General features: G+C 35.5%; 1 protein-coding gene across 2 annotated transcripts in view; it reads right to left on the bottom strand.

Moving 5' to 3' along the window:
• Nucleotides 1-13,453, bottom strand: part of LOC136036246 (gamma-aminobutyric acid type B receptor subunit 1-like) — a 194,719-nt gene that overhangs the window by 97,084 nt on the left and 84,182 nt on the right. Inside the window, exon 2 of one of the 2 annotated variants that reach the window (XM_065718359.1) lies at nt 3,554-3,651. In XM_065718359.1, coding sequence (XP_065574431.1) covers nt 3,554-3,651 — 98 coding nt within the window. Of the gene's footprint in view, nt 1-3,553; nt 3,713-13,453 lie in introns of those variants that run through there. The other variant, XM_065718358.1, reaches the window with a different exon arrangement.

Here is a 13,453-nt window from a genome sequence, read left to right as displayed (position 1 = left end):
GTCTTGTAAAAAGTGTACTCTTCCAAATAGATTTCGTACCAAGAATAATCATACAATCCGTAAGAATTACATAAAGGATATCCAATTCAAGTTTAAGACTGCCATTTCTATCATGAAAAAGTTTGTGACTCTTATCTCAGAAACTTCTTAGTATCCCAATGTCATTACGATGAGTACAGGCAACGGGAAAATACCTATCCTGGTTTAATTTTCTTAAAGCACAATATTTTACCTTGCTCCCAGTAAATTGTGGATGTAAAACTAAGGGCCTTCTTTAATGTCACAATTGCTGCCCCTGGCAATTTTACTTTTTTGTAAATAATGGTGTCTCAATATGATGCTGCTGTTGCAACAATTCTTCATCAACAAATCACACTGATAGCTGTCAACATGAAATTAGTTGTTAAGAAATTGCTTCTACGCGTTTGTTTTTTGTCAGTGCGATCAAGTGTAGTTTAAAATAGTAAAATTTTTTGCCCTTTAGGTATGCCACAATTCCAGATAAAATCCTTAAGGCCATATTCAGAACACACAAATGGTGAAATAACAAAGCCTTTTGATGACAATTTGCATGGTTTGGTGATTTGATTACAGAAAAGATTTTTTGAAGTCAAGTGATTATAGACGTTAAAAACGTAAAGAAGCTTTGACTTTCCTAGAGTACACAGTTTCTTTTTCGTCTTGAGTGGTTTTAGTCTTTTCTAAGGCACGCAAAACAGATTGACTTTGGCTTGTATTTTTTAACTGCTTCTGGCACTGGAATATTGCCTTCGGCCATATTTAAACATAGCTATGGTATGAGTTGAATAAACTCTCCGTCTAAGATACATAGAAATGAGAGAAGGAATTGGCCCTAATCAGTCACTTTACCACTGCAGAACTAATTGGATTATTACTGTGATAAATTATTGTGCCAAAGTATGCGATACTATATTTAGATGTTGTTTATCAAATTTACCCCCTCAAATTTTTAAATTTTACTCCTTCAGCAAGAATGGTTTCTAGAACCAACATACTTACATATTTGTAATGTAAATATTGTAAAAAATCCGGAGGGGGCTCATTTGACTGGAAATCAGATGCTCTAGTTCCCTTTTTATGAGTCAAAGTGATTTGGGGCAGCACCCCCCACGTTTTATTTTCCACAATAATTCCGATAAAAATTTTGAAATAGATATTTGTTCAAAAATAGTCCAAAGATCATATACTAAGGCTTTTGGGGTGAACAGAATCTCCCAGAGTCTTGGCTAAGGGTTGTAAGTTATGCCCCAGTGGAATATAAAGTTTATATTGGGGGGGGGGGAGGTCGTGAGAACTTTAAAAGAGACTCATTTGATTTGAAATGTATAGTTCTAGTTCCCCTTTAAAAGCGCCCCTCCCTGACATCATCTTTTTTTGCCAAAACACATTCAATTGAAATTGTGGGATAGCCATTTTGTTACCAATAGTCTAAAAATCATATAACAATGTCTTTAGGGTGGACACAATCCCCCAGAGGTCATGGGCAAGGGTTATAAATTACACCCAGGACGTATAAGGTTCTTATGGAACGGGTAGTTGTATGAATTCTGGATCGGATGGAGTTCATTTGATTGGAAGCCGGCAGTTTTATAGTGCCCTTTTTAAGAGTCAAAAGGTAAGGGAGGGACTTCAGTCCCCCTCTAAGCCTATCATTCCCTAAAACATATCTGAAGGAAATTTCAAGCGAGCTATTTTGTTCAGCATTTGGATATGACAACCTTCCCACAGTCCTTGGCTTTTTCTTCAGTTAGCCATGGCTTGATATCCACAACTAACTTGATTTTAGTTCAAGTAGTTGTATGAACTTGGATCGGATGGAGTTCATTTGATTGAAAGTCAGAAGCTTTAGTGCCCTTTTTAAGAGTCAAAAGTGAATGGAGGAACGTCAGCACCCCCTCCCCCAAGTCTATCATTCGCTAAAACATATTGTATCGAAATTTTAAGAGAGCTGTTTTGTTCAACATTGTTGAAAGGTCCAGTATTGGGGATGTCAACCTCCCCACAGTCCTCAGGAAAAGGGCTGTAAATTAATCAGTGTGTTCATTGTTTAGATATAGTATATGCTATTGAGAACTTTATAATAGTTCACTAAAACAGACTACAATAAAAATATACAATAAACCACAATAAAACAGACATAGTAATATGCTATTGACAACGCATGCTTGAACTTTACTTTCCAAGAAGATGAAGGGTATTCAGGTCAGTTACTGCTGTTACTGCTACTACTGTTACTGCTACTGCTGTTACTGTTACTGCTACATTTATTTCTGTTGCTACTATTTCTATTTCAACTATTTGTAGGGCTAAGAGCAATGAGACGAAAATTTCAAGAAGTATATGAGCATATATTTTATCAAAAGGTCATATCAGCAATGTCATAGCAATGGCTAATTGTCTTAAATTGAAACTTTCAGGACTTGATGAGAGGGATATGTTATACTATGTTTAATACTACTGCTGCTAGTATTACAACCGCTATTCAATATTATTATTAGTAATATCAATACTACTACTGTAACTACTATTATGACTATGCCTAAGGGCATGAAGGTGAAATTTTGAGGCGGGTAAATTAAATCGATCAGAATATGCCCTCTGTATGCAGCTTGTCAAAAGGATGTAACAGCAATATCTTAGGAACAGTTAGGTGGGTGAAGTTGAAACAAACAGGGCTCAATGTGGGGGATGTTGGATTAACCAACAAAAACATTTGCATCCTAATACTACTGCTTCTACTCATACTATTGCTACTGTTACTACTATTACTACTACTGCCACTAAAACCTGGACTACTAAAATTAATTCTACAGCTACTATTACTACTACCGCTATTAAAACTAAGTATATTAAATCGAAAAATTTGGGACATATAAAACTGTTTGGAACTAGATCAAAACTCACTATGCCCACACAGGTTATCAAGCAAACACATCAGGAATGGTTTAGGAATGGTTGATGGTATGTATTAAGCTGAAAATTTCGGCGTCTATTGAAGGAAATGTTGAAGAAATCAAATGCTATGCGCATATCGCTATTAATGCTGCTACAACTGCTACTGCACAAGCTAAGTGTATTAAGGTAAGGCTTGGTAGTTTGGCATGGGAATTGATATCCTTATTTATAAGCTATACATGTTCGAGTCATATTTCTCAGGTAAATTGAGTTACTGACTTATTTACATGTAAAATGTCATACAAATTTGATTGATGCAATTTGATTTCCTTTCAAAAAATAATAGTGCTCTTGTTTAAATCTTAGTCTCAGCTTTGAAACAAAAAAAAAATTACTTTTAACATTAAAAATTCAGAAAAAACACTGATTAAGTTGAAATATTTGAGTAATTCCCAAACTGTAAAATCCTGGGTAAAATCTCGTTAGTCCTGAATCATCTTTCAGATTTGCTTCTCAAAACTTGATTTTCCTGTTGTTTTCAAAATATAAAAAAGCCTCTACTTCAAAATTGAAAATTATACTGCGACGGTTTATTCGTAGCAATACAGAAATGTTTGATAGAAACAGACAAACTTACTTGACCTCCTTGCCATCCTTCTTTTCCACTTATAGGAAATGTCGCTCCAATGTGCAATACTTTGCTTTTTGTTCTTGGTAAACCGGCACGGCAAAATTCTGCAAGAATTAGAAAATAATATATAAGAAAATTCATTCCAAGTTAGGGTTCTCTCTCACACATCAGATGAGAACTATCGACCTTTTCCTAGCATCTCCGGTGGCTGCGCAAGCAAATGAAGCAACAAGAATATATTTTCTTTTGGAGAAAATAGATAGGTTCAAGGTTAAAATATTTTAACCAAACAATTATGTGCTCCTTTTCAATGATTCCTAGTTTGTGTTTCGAAGAAAATAGGGAAATTTATAAAAAACGAAGCTGGACATCATTCCCGTGAGCCATGCAAACAAATGAAAAAAAAAAACAAGATTAAATATATTCAGGAGACAATTCTTCATTCAGTTCTGTATATTAGAATCATGGAATCAGGGGCTCCATGTTTTTTTTTAAGTGTTTTTTTTTACACTAAGGGATTTTAAGAGCACAAATTTTGGGGACACAGGTTCAGTGTGCAAATTTTAAATTTTAAATGGTAGCACTTAAGGTCCAATCACAATGATATTTTACTAATACCAAGATTTAATTAGCGCTAATTTCAGCCAATCAGAAATTTACATAAGATTCTGTTATCGGCACCGGCCAATTGTATAAACTGGCACAGACAATTAAGGACTCCCTGACGGAGGCTTCGGCGTCCCTTACAGTTCTTATCTTTTAAAGCTTCTCGGTACCAATAAATGTTTGTCAAAAAATATTTACCGTTAAATTCTTTTTTCAGATAATAGTAGTAACTTGATAATACGTTTAAGTGGCCAGTACCCCCGGGCTCCCTCAATGACTTTAAGCGGCCAGTACCCCATGGCTCCCACAATGACTTTTAAGTCGCCAGTACTTCCATTACATCTGGTCTGTAGAGCATCTGGTATTGTGTAATCATTCATGGTTTTGGTGAAACAATGCCATGACTTTAAGCGGCCAGTACTCCCCTTTTTTTTAGAGAGAAAACATTTATTATTTCACCAATACAAAACAGTAATAGCAGCCACCCCGAGAAGTAAAAACTTGTCCAAGGGGGTGGCAAAAACAAATTAGAAGATAATACAGGACAAAGAAAAAAATTATTTATAAAGCCAATAATACGACCTAATCGGCACCACAAGCCTTCCAACAAACAAATTCGACAATACTAATTAAATCATACCCCTAGAGGCCAGAACACACTACTGACTTATTTATTTACATTTACACCCCCCCCCCACCAAAAAAAACTAATAAACAAAAGAACTAAAATTCATACTTATTAAAAATGATTTCTTTTATTTCACTCTTGAAAAAAGAAATATCACTATAATTTTTGAGACTCTGATCAAGATTATTCCAACTTCTAATCCCCCTATGAAGCATAGAAAACGTCAACCGGGTCGAAACAATTAATGGAATATTAATCTCCCCAGAAGATCAAGTGTAATAACTCGGATCATGGATTTCAAATTAAAATTACTCAAATTCAAATTTCGGTTTTGGCTAGTTTTCACTAGCCAAAACCGAAATTTGAAGCTTCAGAAGTGACGCTTCATCTTCTACGGCAGAAACTCGCAGCTTTAATTCAGATATTTCCTTATTTGAATCCGTCACTGATTTTTCAACTTCTGTTAATCGGTTTTCTACTGCTGAAAAGCAGTTAAATTGCTCTTTGAAGTACTTGAAGTACTTCAAGACCCGCAAAAAGACAAATAGAAACACAGACAGAAAAATGTCAAACATAAACACAGACAGAGGTAGCAAAAAAGGTACACAGACAGACGCATAAAAAGACCCATGGACACACAGACCGACAGAAAAGACACACAGACACGCAGACAGACATACAAAAAGACGTACAGACAGACAGAAAAAGACACATAGACACACAGAGAGATGGATAAAAGACAAATAGACACACAGACAGACACAAAATACATATAGACACACAGACAGATGGACAAAAAGACACACGGACACATGGACACACAGACAAGAAGATACTAAAACAGATGTACAAACACACGCTCAGAGAGAAAAAAAGACACATGACGCACGAACAATCAGACAAATACACACACAGACGAACACACAAACACAGAGAGACAGAAAAAACACATAGACACACAGAAAGACTTACAAAAGGACAGACAAAGACACATATAGAGACGGACAAGAAGAATAATATGTTGTTAAATTGGTAAAAAAAAACAACATACAGTTTTAAATAAAGGCATTGTCTTACAACTGGCCTGTTTTAGGGAAATATATGATGTCAAACAGTTCGTGGTAACGAACTGTAGTAGGGAGCGATCCGGCTCAATAGTAACCAAAACTCTAAAAAAATTGAATTTTGATATCAATAGCTACATCAAAAGAATCGCATTTTAATGATGATTTTAAATATATAAGTTTCATCAAGTTTAGTCTTAGCCATCAAAAGTTACGAGCCTGAGAAAATTTGCCTTATTTAGGAAAATAGGGGGAAACACCCCCTAAACGTCGTAGGATCTTAACGAAAATGACACCATCAGATTCAGCGAATCAGAGAACCCTACTGTAGAAGTTTCAAGCTCGTATCTACAAAAATGTGGAATTTTGCATTTTTTGCCAGAAGACAAATCACGGGTGCGTGTTTATTTGTTTGTTTTTTTGTTTTTTTTTTCCCAGGGGTCATCGTATCGACCAAGTGGTCCTAGAATGTCGCAAGAGGGCTCATTCTAACGGAAATGAAAAGTTCTAGTGCCCTTTTTAAGTGACCAAAAAAATTGGAGGGCATCTAGGCCCCCTCCCACGCTCATTTTTTTCCCAAAGTCAACGGATCAAAATTTTGAGATAGCCATTTTGTTCAGCATAGTCTAAAATCATAATAACTATGTATTTGGGGATGACTTACTCCCCCACAGTCCCTGGGGGAGGGGCTGCAAGTTACAAACTTCAACCAGTGTTTACATATAATAATGGTTATTGGGAAGTGTACAGACGTTTTCATGGGGATTTTTTTGGTTTTGGGGGTAGGGTTGAGGGAGGGGGCTATGTGGGAGGATCTTTCCTTGGAGAAATATGCCATGGGGGAAAAAAATTCAATGAAAAGGGCGCAGGACGAATCTGGTCACGTTAGAAAAAAACGTCAAATTAAGAGCTTAATGTTCGGAGCCTCTCTATTATGGAGAATAATTTGAAAATAACACAACTATACGAGCGATAAACATATATACCACAACCATAACTCAACTAACGAAAGAACTGCTAAGAGATAACACAACTATAAAGCGAAAACAGGTGAAAACTAACGGGAAAATAAACGAACTAAGAGGTGGAAGGGGCCCAGAAAAATCCTGAAAAAGATCCTGTTTCAATTTTGAGCCTAACTTCCGCAAAGGAGTAATAATGTCAGAAGCTCCGAAATACCGAATTATTTTCTTTTCAAACAGTTCGTGGTAAAGAACTGTAGTAAGGGGCGACCCGGCTCAATAGTAAACGGAACTCTAAAAAACGGAATTTTGATGCTAAAAGATACGTCAAAAGAATCGAATTTTTACGCTGATTCTAAATATATAAGTTTCAATTAATTTAGTCTTTGTCATCAAAAGTTACGAGCCTGAGAAAATTTGCCCTATTTTGGAAAAAAGGGGGAAACATCCCCTAAAAGTCATAGAATCTTAACGAAAATCACACTATTGCATTCGGCATATCAGAGAACTCTATAGCAAAAATTTCAAGCTCCTATCTAAAAAAATGTGGAATTTCATATTTTTTGCCAGAAGACAAATCAAAGGTGCGTGTTTATTTGTTTGTTTGTTGTTTCTTTTTCTTTTCCCCAGGGGTCATCGTATCGACCAGGTGGTCTTAGAGTGTCGCAAGAGGGCTCATTCTTACGGAAATGAAAAGTTCTAGTGCCCTTTTTAAGTGATAAAAAATGGAGGGCAAATAGGCCCCCTCCCACGCTAATTTTTTTCCAAAAGTCAACAGATTAAAATTTTAAGATAGCCATTTTGTTCCGCATAGTCGAAAACCATAATAACTATGTCTTTGGGAATGACTAACTCCCCCACAATCCCTGGGAGAGGGGCTGCAAGTTACAAACTTTGACCAGTGTTTACATATAGTAATGGTTATTGGGAAGTGTACAGACGTTTTCATGGGGATTTTTTGGTTTGGGGGGTGGGGTTGATGGGAGAGGGCTTTGTGGGAGGATCTTTCCTTTGAGGAATATGTCATGGGGGAATTCAATGAAAAAATTCAATGAAAAGGGCGCAGGATTTTCTAGCATTACTATAAAAAAAAAAACAATGAAAAAATAAACATGAAAACGTTTTTTTTCAAATGAAAGTAAGGAATAGCATTGAAATTTAAAACGAACAGAGATTATTACGCATATGAGGGGTTCTAAAAATACTTTAGCATAAAGAGCGAGGTATTTAGGAGGAGATAAATACCTCGCTCTTTATGCTAAAATATTTTTAGTAATTTCAACTATTTATTCTACGGCCTTTTTGATTCAGGGGTCATTCTTAAAGAATTGGGACAAAACTTACGATTTAGTGTAAAGAGCGAGGTATTAACGAGGGTACAAACCCCCTCGTACACATAATAAAAATATAAGAATATAAAAGTTTGTTACGTAAGTTAATGCTTAAGTTACGTATATTTTTAACTAATAAAAACGTTCGTTGAAAATTAAAAGTTCTAGTAGCCTTTTTAAGTAACCGAAAAATTGGAGGGCAGCTAGGCCTCCTTCCCCACCCCTTATTTCTCAAAATCGTCTGATCAAAACTAAGAGAAAGCCATGTAGCCAAAAAAAATTAATATACTAATTTCATTTCAATAATTTATGTGCGGAGAGCCAAAATCAAACATGCATTAATTCAAAAACGTTCAGAAATTAAATAAAAAAAACTAGTTTTTTAAACTGAAAGTAAGGAGCGACATTAAAACTTAAAACGAACAGAAATTACTCCGTATATGAAATGGGTTGTCCCCTCCGCAGTCCCTCGCTCTTTACGCTATAGTTTGACTCTTTGCCACAATTCTACTTTTTAAAACAATTAAAAACTTATCTTATTTACCCAATAATCGAGACCATGTTCTTGAAAACTATGTTGAAAAATCGGAATTTCAAATATTTTGTCATCTGTAATAATTGACTTAAATTTGTTACAATGTCACATCTCATTCTTTCCTTTCTTGTTCAACTGAATTGCTAATGATAGTACTGTTAAAAAGTTTGAAAATTTCACTTTTAGTTTTGAAGTTGTTTCGGCTCTTTTTTTCATAAAACGCTCAATATACGATTGGACATACGAAACTTACTTAAAGCAGACAACCCAGAGAATATTGTCTTTTCTAAGATCATAGTTGAAAATCCATTTCAAATTTACATGATGTAAAATAATTTTTTTCTTACAGTTCAAAGAAGGAACCAGCTTTTCAGCGGCTGTACAATGCACTTTTTCTTCTTGACACGTTTTGGTAATTGGGCGATAAATCTTCGAATCAAATTTTTTCTCTGGAGACTGGGAGGGACAAATTTTAATAATAGAGAGATTTTCACAAAGCCTCACTGACTTCCACAAAATACCCCTATCAATGTAATTAACAATAAGGGAGTTCTGAAGGGTCTAAGAACCTATATTCCCCCATTTGCTTTCAAAATGTTGACTTACATTATGCGTAAAATGTACCGGATCTAGACAAATCCCATAAGTCAGATTTCCTGTATTTTTTGGTTCACATTTTACGCATTTTTTCATTGTGGAAAACTGAACCCTATTAATAGCCCTTTCTATGAAAAGATATATTTCTTGATCTGTGGTTAATTCAACTAGCTAGGTAGCATTATTTTTAGCATTATGTCAAATGCGAGGGATGGGTGCTTATTTAACAGTTTGGTTCAAGTTTATACAAATCGAGGGTTGTGCACTAAATTCCATAAATACATCTACTAAAGTAACCACATCAGAGACAAAATGAAACGATTTATTCATTTATTTTCTAATGTTGTAAAATTCTAGGAATTTTGGAAATTTCTTCCAAACTATCTTTGCAAAATCATAATCCTCAACAGAATTTTTTTTTTTGAATCAAATTATTATAAAATACCAGTTTTCAGGTAATATATATTCCCTAAAACGTTTCAAAACTTTCTAAATCCGAATAAGGGAAGACCTCATTGCGGGTAGGCCTACTACTACTGCTACTACTACTAAGAACTCACCGCAGCACGAAGCCACCTGAGGCCAACATAGCTAAGGACTCTCCTGTTCCATCTCAACTTATTAAAAACATCCCTCTTTACACCCTCCCCGGAAGTTCCCATTTCCTTTAAATCTTTTTTTATGACACCCTCCCACCCCAGAGGAGGCCGACCTGCTTTCCGTTTAGCCCTAGATGGTTGGCCGAAAAACACAATCTTCGGCAATCTGTCATCCTTCTTCCACGGAACGCGTCCTAGCCATCTCAATCTTTCTCTCATTATAGCCCTAGAAAATGGGTTTGCACCACATTTTTCGTACACCCTACTGCTTGAAACACGGCCAGTCAGCCGGGCACCCAGAGTCAGCCGGGCAATGTCTCTGGAAAACGTCTATCAAATCTTCATCCGTTTGTCGGAGCGTCCGTGTATCAGAGCCATATATGAGCACTGTCATCACTGTAGCTTCCTTTCCTTCTGAAGGAAATTTTTGTATTGGGAGAATTTAAGGGATTTTCGCATTTCCACTAGACTTTCTAAGGATTTCGGTAGGAAATTTTGTGTATCAAAAAATTGCACACTATGCCTCCTATTAGTATCATTCCTCCATGACACTTTTATTGACATGTGTTTTTCAATGGTTTTAGTGATAGGTGCAAATTCAGAATTCATATCTTCTTAATAAGATCTTAATAATCTTAAATAAGAATAAGTTCCTTGAAAAATATATTGCAGCTGAAGCGAGAATTGTTTCAATTCAAAAATAATTATAATTACTTTTTCTGGGACCATTTAGTGAAATTGTATTCCTCCCCCAATGGAGAAAGGCACTTAAAGCTCAACTATATGGATACAGATGCATTGTTAGTAAGAGCACAGACGCAAAATTCAGTCGAGTACTTAAACTTCCCTCAAATACACCCAATCATGTATTTTTTAAACCTAATGTATAAGGGATTCTAATGTATATCCCCAATTAGGGAATAGTCAAAAGAAAAAATATCTTCAAAGACTTAAATGAACTAGTTGGTGAGTTTTTTACAGAGGTGTTGATTTAAGGACCATAAATTTTGTTGCATTCCGACTCCAAGTATGGGGCTTAAAAGACCAACAATGAGGGTTGGGACATATTCGATTAAAAAAGATCTTACACATGATAAATCTAAAGATGCTATTCTTAGGGAAAGGGTATAAAGGGCAAAACTAATACGATCCGGTCGATAGATTTTAAACTTTACATGATGGAAACCGTACATGATGTATTCGGTATTGGAAATAAAATATATGTTATAAATGATGAGGTATCGACATTGCCCCTGGGACATCTAAAAACAAAGTCTCTTTCTTCCATATGATAGAAGCAGCGTTTCTTCTTCGTTTTCCGCTTTTTAAATTATACTTCTAACGTTTGTTTTTTATGTTTACGTATGTTTTATGTTTACGTGTTATGTTTTACGTTTTAATGTTTCAACTTTGTTTGAGCCAATCAAAAATTAATTTTTTCCATGCAGCCATCTCAAGAGTAAGCAATTAAAAAAGACCAATAAAAGTGGAAATTGTTAAAAAATCACCCTAAGTGAACCACCCACTTCAGCAAAAGTTTTTAAACTCCAGAAGAAAATGTCTTTTTATATGTTATACGTATGAAAGACGTGACTTATGACCCAAAAGGTGATGCCATAAAAATTCAAGGAGTTTTGTAGAGATTATTTGACTTTTTAAGCGATTCAGTGTCAAGCAGAAAAACCATTTATGCTGTGGACGGATTTGGTGTAAATTTTCTCATTGAGAATGAACTACCTCTGAGTTAGATAAAAAAAAATATATATAATCGATAATATATTAAGTTAAAGGATTTGTTTTTCCTTGAACAAGTCTATGGACAATACCTTCTAGTATCACTCAAAATCCCGAGAAAAATGCACCTCTAAATTTCTTCATGCACAAAAACCTGAAGCATAGCTTATAGCACTATACTTCACAAAAAATTAAGAAGGTTCGTGTTTCATTCAAAAAAGCAAATGAATTTTTGGAAAATGAAGAAAGTTAAACATTGAGTAAAGTTTTAGAAATCACCTAAGTATTTTAGAAGGAATATTTCTAATTCCCCAAGGGAAATAGCTCAAGCATATATCCTAGTGTACGAAGGAGATTTATCAAACTTGAATAAACTTTATGAATGCTTATTAACTGTGATTTTAATATTTAGCCGTTTTTTAAATACTTTTTTTAAGGTCAAAGAAAGCAAGTGAGGTAGCATTTGAATAAACTCTTTTCTCTTTTACCTTTTCAGAAATTTTAAACCGATCGTGGCAAAGAATTTTTAGGACCCGCAGTAAAGAAAGTGTGGGGAAATATAATACCATCATTACCACAAATTAAAATTCGTGAATTCCACAATACAGATGAAAGAAGTATCATTGACTTTACAAAGAGATATAATAAAAATGAAACTTAATAATTTTAACTATTCATCTGGTATTGCAGTATAATTCTTTAGATTTAATTCAATAGTCTTAGCTGTAATAGCAGACAGTTGTATTTGCAGTCACAGACACAATCGGAGTAGTAGTAGCACTAAAAACAGTAGTAGTCACTGCTGCAAGTAGCCACAGTAACAGTCAAGTTCAATTCGCAGTCATGAGTTGCCGCAGTCACAAGTAGTCGTAGCCACAGGCATTCACAGTCTTAAGTAGTCACAGTCGCAAGCAGACACGGTCACAAGTTGTCACAGTCCCAATCGCAAGCAATCGTAATCGCAAAAAGTCACAGTCGCAATCTCTGCTAGCCTCAATCGTAGCCGCAGTCACAAATAGTCGCCATTGCTAGTATTCGCTGTCACAAGTAGTTATAGTCGCAAATGTTTGAAGTCGCAAATAGTCATGTTAGCAGATAAGTGCATTCACAGCCAAAGTTACAATTAGTCGTAGTCATGAGTAACCGTAGCAAGTAGTCGTAGTCGAACTTGCAAGTAGACACACTTGTAAGTAGTCGCAAATAGTCATTGCCGCAATCGCAAATGGTCGTAGTCACAAATAGGCATAGTTGCAGTCATAACAGCAGTAGCAATAATTGCCCTGAAAGTTTCGAGTTTATATCCTTAGCTACTTCTAAAATACTGCAAATATACCCATTGATAATATGGATACAAATAGTGTTTTTTTTTTCATTTAGCTTAACATACTCCTCAATATTCCATGACGTTTCACCTAGCTCCCAATAATAGATCATGCATATAAAGTAATAAACAATGGGCAAAATGCAATATATACAACCCTTCCCGGGGAGGCTGGAGGGCTTGACATGCCAAGACTTATATTTATTAGACCTTTTAACTATTTTGAATAAAGCGGTCTTTCAAAATTTTGCATAAGTGTTGAATGGGGCATTTAAAAAGGACAATGGAGGCCATTTGCCCTCCATGGTCTGTTCAACGTGCCCTGAAAGATTCTGCTTAATACCCTCAACCGTTCGAGAGATAATACTAATGTGCTCTTTTGAGAATCAGTATGCAAACAGGTTGGTTGGATTTTATTTCAACACCCGCCCCCCAACATCTGCTGAAAATAGGCACAGGTAAATATAGTCACAGTTGCAAGTAGTGGCAGTCACAATAGAAATTTGTCGCAGTCATAGGTTGTCACAGT

The sequence above is a fragment of the Artemia franciscana genome, chromosome 15 (assembly GCF_032884065.1).
Source record: "Artemia franciscana chromosome 15, ASM3288406v1, whole genome shotgun sequence".
Lineage (NCBI taxonomy): Eukaryota > Metazoa > Arthropoda > Branchiopoda > Anostraca > Artemiidae > Artemia > Artemia franciscana.
Note: the sequence above shows the minus strand (reverse complement) of the source record. Positions and strands in the feature narration are given on the sequence as shown.